The 14,037-nt window shown below is 43.5% G+C and overlaps 1 protein-coding gene across 2 annotated transcripts in view; it reads right to left on the bottom strand.

Annotated features, from left to right (window-relative positions):
- LOC134226492 (G protein-coupled receptor kinase 1) overlaps window positions 1–14,037 on the bottom strand; it is a 543,976-nt gene that overhangs the window by 39,039 nt on the left and 490,900 nt on the right. For both annotated transcript variants that reach the window (XM_062707302.1, XM_062707301.1), the window contains one exon: window positions 1,516–1,707. In XM_062707302.1, coding sequence (XP_062563286.1) covers window positions 1,516–1,707 — 192 coding nt within the window. The remainder of the gene's footprint in view (window positions 1–1,515; window positions 1,708–14,037) is intronic.

The following is a 14,037-nucleotide window of genomic DNA, read 5'->3' as shown; positions in this document are numbered from 1 at the left end:
TACTTGCAGTGTTAATCGAAGTTCTTCACTATGAATTTTTATTTCGCTTATACTACAAGATTGAATGGGCTGCGTCAACTGTCGCACATTTATTATTTGGTAACCAACAATGTTCCTCCACTATTCAACATCGAATGGAAATCATAAATTCATCTGTTAAATGACATGCTCTGCTTCCAGCTGAAGGCCACAAACTCCATAACGACCTACTTGAACCGTAGCTTTTCAAATTTATCAGCTCATTAGGTTTGCGAACTGCTAGAGAACTTTTCCGCCACTTGTGCAGACCAAATGTCGCCATCGCCACCGTTCGCCTCACTGCTGCTGGGAGGATAAATCGTTCCGTTTAAACGACTTGGGTCGCTCCTCCCCTTTGAAAGGAAATGACAGCTTGACAAGATTTCCCGCACCAAGAGGCAGACGAAGACGACGGCAGCGGCGAGGACCGCAACGCTTGCTTGCGGATAAAGAGGAAGTTGGACGCTACTTTGTCCTAATGGCCACTGGGCTGCCATTGCGGTGGCCTGTGCGAAAGCAGAAGAATGAAATGAGACGCTAAAGAAAGAAATGCACTTTACTCGGCTCCTTGCCGCCAGAGGGGGTTCGGTCGCTTTGAGATCATTACAGCTCGTTAGTTCCTGCGAGTAACTGCGAACGACTGCTGATGCAACCGACGAATATGTGCGAGAGCGTAAAAGCACTCCCAAATTAGGGTCACGCTCGCACGGTCGGAATGGTAATGCACACTAATCTCGGCTTATCATTCTTCTTTTGCTGTGAAAGCACTTCACAGTGACTGGGTCTAATAGCAAAAGAGCGATAAAAGTTGTTGAAAGTTTTTCGATTACGACCGTGTTTGCTGGTAAGATTAATATGGGGGCAGGATTTTCAGCATGAACAGAAACTCTTTTTCGGAAGTCATGTCATATTTAAAAATTTTCTTCTTTTTCACATGTAAATTATGCTAATTTTTGTATAACTACTAGTTGACCCGGCAGACGTTGTCCTGCATAGTATGCGAAAATGCGCGTTGTGAACTGGCTATGCAAAATTCCCATACGAATCTTTATTTTAGTTTTTGACGATTTACTCAACTTTACTTATGATTTCCACATGAGGAAATATCATATAAACCCGTCGGAAACTATGACGAATGTTTCTGCTGAAGAAATGAAAAAAATCCATCCAGCCGTTTTCGAGTTATGCGGATACGAACACAGACCATTTCATTTTTATATATAAGATTTTTGAGAATTTTAAGCGAAGTTCTTTACTAATATAACTTACCCATCTACACGAAAATTCAAGCAAACATGTTACGATTTATAGGTAGGACGATGAACAACTTTATATTATTTATATGAAAAAAAAATCCTAGTTACCGTCCACTGTGAATCGCTCCATATCCGAAATTGAAAATCCCGTCCACAACCCATCAAGAAAGAAAAAGCGTCCATTTTTTCTGCCCAAACGGAAAAAAATAACTAAACCCACTAAGGTTACAGTCATACTTACCCCGGTACTGACTAGCGAGAGCATCGTCCTTTCGTTCAGCGCCAACGTTTCGCCCTGTTTCATTTTGATTCGCTTCTTGTCTAGACACTTCATGGCGTACATTTTGCCGGTGTCGGCCTTCCGACAGCCGTACACCTCGCCGAAACCGCCCCGGCCGATGATCCGGTGCACGCTGAAGTCGTTCATCGTCAGCTGCGGGAAAGGAGAGATGCGTGAGAAAGGAAAAAAAACGGGGAAAAATTAGCTCTCATGTGGATAACTGGCTGGGAAAAATGGGAACGCATGGTGGTTCACAGCGAAAAATAAGGCTGTATTGGAACCACAGAGTAAGCCACGACTGTATGAACATGAAGTAAAATTTCGATTGCTTCACTTAGCCTGCTATGATTAAAAAAAAATTAAACCTGTACATCAACAAGCTGACATCGACGACTACCTATAAGAAAAGAAGAATCGTTGATGTTGATCACAGTTTTTCAACACGCTGAGATCCAAACAAATAAAGAATATAATATCACGTTATTAACGTTCATTTGACTTTCCCCCGGCTGTTTTAAGGCTCCCCCAAACACACGCGATGCGACAGTCGCGACGCGATTCTATCGTTTGGCGACAGCGATTCTGTCGCCGTTGGTATGGAAGCGTAAATAGAACATTGCTTGCAGCGACCCAACGATAGAATCGCGGCGACTAGTTGTCGTCGTCGCGGCGATGAAATCGCTTAGGTCTGGGGGAGCCTTTAACTAGACCCATGGTGCTTGGAATCATTCGAATGTAACTGACGGAGAAGTTTTTTTTATCGATTTTATTTTATTTGTTTACCCTGGAAGTGGAACAATCGAGAAATTGTTATTGGACATCATCATTTATTCCACCCTGGTCAACTTTCTGTTTGGTAGGTATCTTTTTGTGAGAATATTGCCCTTCGAATATTCCAGCCATCGATGTTTACAAACAAGCTGACATTTTCAGCTAGGAATTAATTTAGGTAGAAATATGGAAGAAAACTGTTAACAACGCTTAAACTGTTTTACCAACATGTTTTACTTTAGCAGAAAGTGAAAGGTGTGAAGGAAGGCGAAAATTGGAAAAGGCTTTTGTAAAACAACTATTTATACTATATCTGGCTTCTTCAAGAAGATTAGGAGACTTTTCAGAGAAGCTTAGAAGGTTTCTCCCAACAACTTCTTGAAATAGCTTGAAAAGCGTTTCGGAGAAAGGCTCATTCTTCGAAACGCTTACACTGAGATCAAATTACCATTATATTTTATATGCGCGAGTCACATAAAACAGTTTCGACTGACTTCATCACGACTTTAAGTGCAGCACTCAAAATCTATTAATCATCAACGATATTTAATACTCATTCATATACAATATAAAGGTAATTTATTTACGTTCTATTTGACCTAACAATGAATTTTATGTGCAATGATCCATAGTTGAGAACTATTAATACTTGCACATAAAATTCAAGAGCCAACAATACAATACTTTTTGACTTTCTCGCACAACAAAGTTTTTTTTTTTCAACATGGTGGACTGTTGGCGGTATGCTGAAAAATGCTTCTCGCTACAAAATAATGTAAGTAAAATCAATTTATTAAACAGAATTCCTTCTCATACATTTTCTTTTCCAGTTTCGTACGATTTCCTGCTATGGACGTGTGCATGAACGCAGCGCCGCGACACGTCGTGAACATCATTAAAACTTCCGCTGTGCCAGCGAGTGTGCCAGAATTTTTCACCAGCAGATCAACAATAGTAATTTTCCGGCGGCGAAAAGAGTTTTTTTCGTCATAGTAGGGAATAAGTAGGGAGTAGTAGGGATTGTTCACAATAAAACTCGATGGCGTTCATTTTGTTTTTAAATATGAATGTGTTTTGGATGCCTTTTGAATATGGACTTAACCACAAGCGTCTTCTTTTTCCACGATTTTTCTTCTTTTCGCTCGAAAAAATGACATCCGCTGCGGGCCGATGAACATTTGGGTGAATTCGAAGCTTTTAGTTCACCGGATGTTAACGTTGATGTTCATTTTTTGTAAACTTTGCCCTCAGATGAGGTTTTCTTCTTACTGAAAATCGACGTGTGACGTCATCGTGGTTTAGTCCATAGGCGAGCCATGGGTGGCACATTCACAAATTACGTAGCGTTCTAGAGGGGCTCATCTTAAGCGTACGGACCATTAAACTTTTCAAGGTGCTCAATACAGAACGTGCTGCGAGGTGCCGGTGCGAGTCGAAAATATTATTTAATTTTTGGTGTTATTTGCAAATTAAACCTGACGACGAAGGCAATTTTTACTCTCAAGCAGCTTTTGTTACTGTTACTATTGCCAATATCTGGAAACGAAACGGGAGTGAGTAAAACTGACTGAGTGAGTGAGTAAGAGGGAATGAGTTAGTAAGTGAGTAAAAGTGAGTGCATGAGTAAAATTGAATAAGTAAGATAGAATGAGCGAGTAAGAGTGAGTGAGTGGTATGAATGAGCGAGTGAGTAGGAGTAAGCCAGTGAGCAAGAGTGAGTGAATGAGTAAGAGTGAGTGGGTAAGTAAGCGTGGATCCGAGACGAGCCAGCCTCGGACTGAAAGTCTCGATAATAAAGACAAAAAAAAAGTAAGCGTAAGGGAGTGAGAAAGAGGAAGGAGTGAGTTAGTAAAAGGGAGTAAGTGTGTAACAGGGGATTCATGAGTAAAAGTGAGTGAGTGAGTAAGAGTGAGTGATTGAGAGTGAGTGGGCGAATAAGAGTGCGTGAGTAAAATTGAGCGAATGATTGAGAGTAAATGAGTGATTAAAAGTGGATTACTGAGTAAGAGTGGTTGAATGAGTAAGAGTGGGTGAATGAGTAATAATTGGTGAGGTAGAGGAAGTGAGTGAGTATGGGAGTGTGTGTATGAGAGAGAGAGAGTGAGAGAGAGGGTGATCTTGTTTGTCTTCGGGAAGTTGAATTGACTTCAAGAAGGCATCATCTCTGTTCGCCTTCTATCGGGCAGACGCGTTACTTTTAAAAAGGCATTATTTCCTATGTGTGTCTTATCTCGGTATAAGCACGATGTTTTAAAGAAGGTATCATCTTCTCTGTCTGCCTCATACTGGGTAAACGCGTTCATTTAGAGAAGGAATTATTTCCTCTGTGTGCCTTATAGCGAGAAAACGCGTCCATTCGGGACTACCCCATTCGGGGCAATGGCCTTCGGGGTAATGGCATTCGGGGTACTGGCATTCGGGGTAGTGGGGTGGAGCCATATAAACATCCTAGACCAGACCGAGATTCGAGCTCGACGTCTCCGGATTTTCAATTCTGTGACTTAGCTCGCAAGGCTAACATGAGAGCCTCAATAGGCCAAATGGTGAATTGGCGAATAGGGCTAAAGATTAAATGAATGTACAAGCAAACATTTCTTTGTCTTGTCGAAAGCTCAACCATATCAACGTAGCCTCATTGGGTACAGATTTTTTTCAGTTACATTACAATAAACGATACTATTTTGTCGATATTAAATTTTCTTAGTAACCCATCTTCTTCTTATCTTCTTCTTATTGGCATTACATCCCCACACTGGGACAGAGCTGCCTCGCAGCTTAGTGTTCATTAAGCACTTCCACAGTTATTAACTGCGAGGTTTCCAAGCCAAGCTACCATTTTTGCATTCGTACATCATGAGGCTATAGCACGATGATACTTTTATGCCCAGGGAAGTCGAGACAATATCCAATCCGAAAACTGTCTAGACCGGCACCGGGAATCGAACCCAGCCACCCTCAGCATGGTCTTGCTTTGTAGGCGCGCGTCTTACCGCACGGCTAAGGAGGGCCCCAGTAAAGAGGGCCCTAGTAACCCATAATCTGTATTAAACTGACCAACAATTGTTGCGTTGGAAATGTTGACCCATATTTGTGTATCAAGTCCATTACCAACTTTTTGAATAATTTCGACATTTCACTGTTAAGAAATCATGTTTTACAAAAGATAAGACCTTCGGCAGGCATAAGACACAAAAAGATAATTGGATTGTGCCACTTATTGTGGATTACGAACAATTACATATATTATAGAACAAAGGCTTAAGTGACCCATAATAGTGGGAGACTTTTTTAAGAAAAGTTTTCCAGTTTTTAGAAAAAGCCTTCATGGACGGTGGAAGAAGCCTTTCAAGCTTCCAGGGAAAATCATTCAAGTTTCCAAAAAAATCTCTCAAACAGCTCGGAAAAACATTTTAAATATTTAAAAAAGGCTTCCAACTTTCATGGAAAGGCATGGTGCCTATTCTTTTGTGCCCGGTACGTGCCTTTAACCTTCCTAGTGCATTGGGGTCTATTTTGGCCCAGAGATGATTTAAAAACGTTGCCATTGCTTATTATATGGATCAACACATTCATTTATTTAGTTTACATCTAAACAGATAACACTGAATCAACAATTTGACGCCACAATACACGATTCAAGGCCGCATCTCTCCATCCTCGGATACGCCCCACGCTCGCCAAGTCGTTTTGTACCTGGTCTGCCCATCTCGCTCGCTGCGCTTCACACCGTCTCGTACCTGCCGGATCGGAAGCGAACACCATCTTTGCAGGGTTGCTGTCCGGCATTCTTGCAACATGTCCTGCCCATCGTACCCTTCCGGCTTTAGCTACCTTCTGGATACTGGGTTCGCCGTAGAGTTGGGCGAGCTCATGGTTCATTCTTCGCCGCCACACACCGTCTTCTTGCACACCGCCAAAGATGGTCCTAAGCACCCGTCTCTCGAATACTCCGAGTGCTTGCAAGTCCTCCTCGAGCATTGTCCATGTTTCATGTCCGTAGAGGACAACCGGTCTTATAAGCGTCTTGTACATGACACATTTGGTGCGGTGGCGAATCTTTTTCGACCGCAGTTTCTTCTGGAGCCCGTAGTAGGCCCGACTTCCACAGATGATGCGCCTTCGTATTTCACGACTAACGTTGTTGTCAGCCGTTAGCAAGGATCCGAGGTAGACGAATTCCTCGACCACCTCGAAGGTATCCCCTTCTATCGTAATACTGCTTCCCAGGCGGGCCCTGTCGCGCTCCGTTCCGCCCACAAGCATGTAGTTTGTCTTTGACGCATTCACCACCAGTCCAACTTTTGTTGCTTCACGTTTCAGGCGGGTGTACAGTACTGTCACCTTTGCAAATGTTCGGCCGACAATGTCCATGGCATCCGCGAAGCAAATAAATTGACTGGGTCTGTTGAAAATCGTACCCCGGCTGTTACACCCGGCTCTCCGCATGACACCTTCTAGCGCAATGTTGAACAACAGGCACGAAAGTCCATCACCTTGTCTTAGTCCCCGGCGCGATTCGAACGAACTGGAGTGTTCGCCCGAAATCTTCACACAGTTTTGCACACCATCCACCGTTGCTTTGATCAGTCTGGTAAGCTTCCCAGGGAAGCTGTTTTCGTCCATAATTTTCCATAGCTCTAAACGGTCTATACTGTCGTATGCCGCCTTGAAATCAACGAACAGATGGTGCGTTGGGATTTGGTATTCACGGCATTTTTGAAGGATTTGCCGTACAGTAAAGATCTGGTCCTTTGTCGAGCGGCCGTCAACGAAGCCGGCTTGATAACTTCCCACGAACTCGTTCACTAATGGTGACAGACGACGGAAGATGATCTGGGATATCACTTTGTAGGCGGCATTAAGGATGGTGATCGCTCGAAAGTTCTCACACTCCAGTTTGTCGCCTTTCTTGTAGATGAGGCATATGACCCCTTCCTTCCACTCCTCCGGTAGCTGTTCGGTTTCCCAGATTCTGACTATCAGTTTGTGCAGGCAAGTAACCAGCTTTTCCGGGGCCATCTTGATGAGCTCAGCTCCGAAACCATCCTTACCAGCTGCTTTATTGGTCTTTAGCTGTTGAATGGCATCCTTAACTTCCCTCAAGGTGGGGGCTGGTTGGCTTCCATCGTCCGCTGAACTGACGTAGTCATCTGCAAAAACGTACAAATCGATTGATTCGATTCGAGATGCACAATGCCAGGTCCCGGCACAGTTTTGTCGCCATCAGAAGAAGAATGGAACAAAACATGGGTCCTCTACATGTCTAGGGCTGGTTTTCCAATGAGTGAAATTGCAAAGAGCAGACCCACACTGGCATTTCTTGTGTATAAAACAAAAAACTGCTGGTCCAAAAAAGCTACGCCAACGTGACGAAGCAAGCTGAGCCACGACAGGCGCCGAAGAAGTCGAGCGGAGCGAAACCCCCGATAGCCAAACCAGTTGGTCAGGGCTCTATCGCTCCAGGACCAGCATCGTTGGAGGCCTTTCCCGAGCTACCGAAGCCGGTGAGTCTATACGAACCTTCTGGGTCGAAAACCCAATCAGCAAGTCAGCCTGCTATAAGCATCGTACGAACGGTGTCTCCCATTCCGCTGTAAAAGCAAAACACGCGCAGCTCATTGTCAGCATCGTTACACACACAACAACAACACGCCGAGGTGGATTTGGTCGACATTTTCAAAAAGCCTGCAAATGCAACGTCCACAAGAAGCGGACGAAGTCGAGGGCGCCCGCCCGGCAAAAAGTAGCGATGCGATGATGGTGACGACGAGCAGGACGTGGATTCTCTCCCATAAATGGCTCTCACGTCGTAAAACCTCGCTTCGATAAACATCGCCGATCACGAACCCCACGAAACTCAACGCGCTCCGAACCTTCATCAGCAGTCAAAGCCTTGAAATCGTGTGCCTGCAGGAAGTCGAGAACGAACAGCTTTCCTTGCCATGCTATGTCGTTTTCGCAAATGTGGACCACACGAGGAGAGGCACCGCTGTTGCAGTGAAGGAGCATATCCAGGTCACTTATGTAGAGAAAAGCCTGGATAGCCGGCTGATCGCGCTGAGAGTGCACGACACGACAATTTCTCGCGTGATTTTTGAAAACGTCGTAGGTCCAAATGAGACACTCTCTTTCATTACGCTCTCATTTGCTAATATCTAGACTAGTTAAAAATTTGTTGCAATATTTTCACCTCAGCACACTAGACAAAGCTATTTTCTTCAGATCGGTGCTGGAAAATCCAATGTAAATGTTAGTATGGCTTTGTAATAATCGAAAGAGAAAGTAAACAAAGAGAGCTTCTCTTTTGGACTTGGACGACGTTTTCAAAAATCACGCGAGATTTGCAATATTTACGCTCCCTCCGGCACTGCACAGCGCGCTGCTAGAGAAGAGTTTTTCAACGGCATCATGGCCTACTACCTCCGTCACCCCACCGCCAACGTCATCCTCGCTGGTGATTTCAACTGCATGCTGTACACAAGCCCGTTCCTTAAAACAGCCGTCCAACAACAGCAGCTGCATGATCGAAATGCGCAATTTCGACTTGACCGCATGTACGTAAGCGCCGGCTTACGGAACAAGCTGCAGTCTGCCTACACGCACGTCCATTGCTTCACAGACCACAAAGCGCTGACGGTACGACTCTGTCTACCCCCACTGGGACACGAACCCTGGCGCGGTTTCTGGGCTCTTCGTCCGCATATTCTAACCGAAGAAAACGTATCCGAGTTCCATTATAAGTGGCAATATTGGACTCGGCAACGTAGGAACTACGGATCGTGCATGGAATGGTGGCTGTCGTACGCTAAGCTCAAAATCAAAACGTTTTTTAAGTGGAAATCTCGAGCCGGTTTCGAGGAATTTCACGATGCGCACCAGCGTTGCTATACGCAACTACGGCTAGCGTACGACGGATATTACCAACATCCCGAAATGCTGACTACCATAAACCGTCTTAAAGGTGAAATATTGGCGCTTCAAAGGAACTTTACCCACGCGTCAACGATACGCGCCTGGCGGGAGAGCCTATGGCCGATGACACAGTGACTCGTTCGGTGCGACAGGGGGACCAACTATCCATGCACCTCTTCGTTTTATATCTCCATCCGTTGGTATGCCGGCTCGAGCAAGTGTGTGGAGAGGATTACGCCGACGACATCTGCGTGATAGTGACGTCACCGTGGCAGATCGAGGCGATGAGGGAAGTTTTTCGTCGCTTTGGTCTTGCCGCCGGCGCGCAATTGAATTTGCGCAAAACCATTGCGGTGAATGGATATATTTTTGACTCCCAGTGGCTACAAACTACTCATGTAGTCAAAATTCTGGGTATTTATTTGCAAATTTCATTCGTCTGATGACAGCCCTAAATTGGAATGCACTGGTGGGGAAGTTCGCGCAGCAAATGTGGCTCCAATCGTTGCGTACGTTGACCATACACCAGAAAGTAGTTATACTGAATACGTTTGGCACATCCAAGCTATGGTATTTATCGTCTGTGTTGCCACCCCTCGGTATTCAAACGGCGAAGATCACGTCAACAATGGGTACGTTCTTGTGGAGAGGAGTGACTTCCCGTGTACCAATAACTCAGCTGGCACGGGACAAGGAGCAAGGAGGCCTGGGCCACCAATAGAGCGCTCAATGAGATCGATTCCCATCCTTATTACAGATCCCTTCTTTTCCACGCAAATCCTCGCCCAGCAATTTCAATAGACTATTTCGACATTAGAATCATCCTCTCATGTTTAACCCAAGCTCCCCACCTGATCCAACAAAATCCCTCCGGCAATCTAATCCACCGGTTCTTCATTCAACAAACCGAGCTTCCAAAGGTCGAAATAAACAGTCCAGCGATCGACTGGTAACGCATGTGACGAAATATTTCAGCAAAGCAGTTTACATCCGCGCAACGATACAAATTGTACCTACTAGTGAACGGCAAAATTGAGCATCGAAAACTGCTGTTCGTGATGCAACGAGTGGCAGACGAGAATCGCACACACTGTGGAAACCAAACGCTCCAGCATAAATTTTGTTCCTGCGCTCGCGTCGTCCAGGCATGGACGGTTCTGCAACGAAGCCTAGCAAGAGCAACACATGGGTGGAGGCAATTTTCCTTCGAGGATCTAATGAAACCTGTACTGACAGGAATAGGAATAGAATCCTTAGAATATTTATAAATTACATCCACTATGTTAACAAGCGTAACGATAGGATCGATGTGAATGAATTAGAATTCCACCTAGACCAAGATTTTTTAAACTGTACATATTTTGTAAACCTGAAATTGTCAATACTTGACTAAATAAAAACTAAATTTTAAACCACAAAAAAAACCTAATCTTCTTTAATTTCAACAAGCAGCAACTGGACCCAACGATTCTTGCCAAGGCATCCGGCGCAGAAGAAAAGGCACACTACGAGGCTCTCAAAAACTGCGGCAATTGTCATGGAAGCCCAAATTTGTCGCGAGACGACGAAGAAACTCTCCAAGAGAAAGGCATTGGGCTGTCTTTATTCAATGAGCCAGAGAGGGTTTACCATTTCAACGAGTCAGGGTTCAAGTTTGCTTGAAGGAGTTCAAGGCTATTTGCGGACAGGTACACAGCTCTGACACGTGAAATTGCTGAAAGTACTCCAGAGGGATGGTCTACAGGTGTATCCGATGAAGGTTGGCAGACGTCTAAGACCTTTTACGAATAAATGATGGATGATTTTTACAAGTGGCTGTTGAATAAGGGCGTCCAATTTCCCATTATTGTATTTGTGGATGGACATAAAAGTCACATAAATATTGAACTGACTGAGCTCTGCACGACTCATCAAATTTAACTCATCGCACTTTATCCTAACTCCACACGGATTTTGACAGACTTTGGACCGCCAGTTTTTTTTGCGCCATTCCAACAAATCTGGAGCAAAGTCATGAGACAACATCATTTGGCAAATAATGGTAATGCAAAGGTTATCAAGCTGAATTTCTGCTCACTGCTAAAGACATCGCTTGATAACATCAAGAACACTGAGATAGGTATGCCGGAAAAACGCTTTCAAATTGTGTGGCCACTCTCCGAGCGGACAATGAAGATAGTTCTAGCGCCGTGAATTAAACACGAAAAATAAGTTTCTTATTCAATTGTACCACATTGAAAAGGGACTCAGTGAAAATCAGCTGACACGATTCGCATTCTACTGGAAAAAGGATTTTTATTACGGCTCGTTAGATGAACTGGCGCTCTTCAACTCAAAGACGTGGCCAGAGGGGAGCAGGAGAGGGCATCATCCCCTCCCCTGGGAATTTCTAAATTCCTTCGGAAAGTTATTCACAAATTCAGCTGAAAATCGTTCGAAAATCCTTCTCATGTTATTGTAATTCCTTCTTATCTAGAAACCGCCCACTAAATTTTTTGTTTAGGAAATTCATGAGGAACTTCTTTGAATATTTCTTTTCTTCTCTCCAAGTTTAACTTCTATACATTTCTTCGGCAATTCTTCCAGAATAATCTCCGGCATTTCCTTCAAGAATACATATGAAATTTCTTCCTAAAATTCCACCAGAAGTTTCTTCAGAAATTTATGACGGAAATCGGAGGATTTCGCTCCATAATTTCACTTGTAAATCTATAAGAAATTCCTTCGGAAATTCTTCCAGGAACTCTTCCTATATTTCCTTTATTTAACTTCCAGGAAATTTTCCGGAAATACCTCCATAAATTCAATAGCGAAATCATCTAGGATTTCATTCTGGAATTCTTTTCGCAATTACATCAAAGAATATCCTTCAAGAGTTCCTCTGGAAATTTCTTTAGGAATTTCTTCCGGAATTCGTCCAAGTATTTCCCCGGAAATTCTCACAGGTATTTTTCCGGGAATTCCTTCAGGTACTTCTCCAGGAATTCCTTCAGGAATTTCTCCGGGAATTTTTCCGCGGGATTCTCCTAGAATTCTTTCCGGACTTCACTCGGAATTTACTCCAAAATTTCATTCGGAAATTAATTTGAGAGTTCCTCCAGGATATCTTCGAAGAGTTCTTTCAGAAATTTCTTCAAAACAAACCCCCGGTAGTTCATCCGCTAATTTCTTCAGCAATTCATCTGGGAATACTTCCAAGATTTCATTAATTCCTCCTGGTATTTTTCCGGGAATTCCTTCAGATATTTCTCCGAAAACTCCTTAAGGAACTTCTCCAAGAATTATTTCAGGACTGTGCGAATACCTCCAGAAGTGCTTGTGGGAGTTCCTCCAGGAGCTCCTCCAGGAGTTTTTCCAAGAGTTACTCCGAAAATCCCTCCAGAAACTTCACAGGGAATTCCGGGAGGATATTTTGCAAGAATTTTACGGGAAATGGGATTTCAGAAGTTCCTCTAGAAATTCAACTCCGGATATTCCACTGGATGTTCCTCTGAAAATTCCTCCGGGAGTTTCACCAGTAGTTCTTCCGGTAATTCATTCAGGCTTTCTCTCAGGAATTCATTTAGGCTTTCTTTAGAAATTTATCTACAAATTCCTCCAGAAGTTCCTCGGAAAATTTCTCTGGGAGTTCCTTCGGGATAATTCTATTATATAATTCTTCCAGGAGTTCCTCCTGGAATTCTTACGGAAGTTTATTTGGGAGATCATCCAGGAGTTCTTACGAGAGTTCATCAAGTAATTCCTCCATGATTTCCTCCTCCTTCCTTCCTCCTTTCCCCTGACTAAAGACTCGTACCCTGTCTTAAAATCGATTACTAATTATTGGGGCGATTAATCAACATGCGGTTTTCGTTGGGTGAAAGCTGTTGAGTATTCCTTTTAGCTATGTAGGTTTTCTTTAAACCTGCGCTTGATGGGGAAGCGTCATTAACAGTATAATGAAACAATAAATTTCCCCATACTAATTTGCAAGCAAACTTGAAACGGCTTGTGCTAAATCAGTTTTAATCCAAATGAGCTCAAATTTTCAGAGGACACTCAGAACATGATAAAGAATCAGATGTGCACAGTGGAGCAAAATCGATTTTTTTGAACCACCCTAATAACATATATCAGATTGCACTGTACTTCTTCGTATTTTTTTTTCCCGACCCATTCTTTTCTTTCCAATTTTTTAGTTGCCACCCGTTATACCGAAAATGAAATCAATAAACGAATTAGATTGATTCGCAAAGAAATCCTGAAAGAATTCCGGTGGAAACTTCAAGATTTCCACTGGGAGATCCTCCAGGAGTTTCTCCGAAAATTCCTCCGGGAGTTCCTTCGGGAATTCTTCCAGGAGTTCCATTCCGCCGGGAGAGAATTATTCCGAGAATTATTCCGGTAGCTCTACCGGCAGTTCCTACGGGGGTTCCTCTGAAAATTCTTCCCGGAATTTCTCCAGAATTGAACTTCATTTAGGCTTCTTCAGGAATTTTTATTGAAATTCCACCAGAAGCTGGAGCTAGAAGCTAGAACTTCTCTGGAAGCTCCTCAGGGAATTCCCCGGGAGGTCCTCTGATGATGATGATGATGATGATGATGATGATGATGGTCCAGCTAAATACCCCTACAAAGGTTTCGGCTAGACAAGATTTGTCTATAAGATGAATTCTCCAAGATTTTTTCCGAGAATTCTTTTGGTAGTTTTACTGCCAGTTCCTCCGAGGATTCCTTTGAAAATTCTCCCGGGAGTTTCTTCAGAAATTCATCCGGAAATTCTTTCGAGAATTCCTCCAAGAGTTCCAGGTTTTCTTTAAA

This window comes from Armigeres subalbatus, chromosome 3 (assembly GCF_024139115.2).
Source record: "Armigeres subalbatus isolate Guangzhou_Male chromosome 3, GZ_Asu_2, whole genome shotgun sequence".
NCBI classification, from domain to species: Eukaryota; Metazoa; Arthropoda; class Insecta; order Diptera; family Culicidae; genus Armigeres; species Armigeres subalbatus.
The sequence above is the reverse complement of the archived record's forward strand: the minus strand, read 5'-3'. Positions and strand labels throughout refer to the sequence as shown.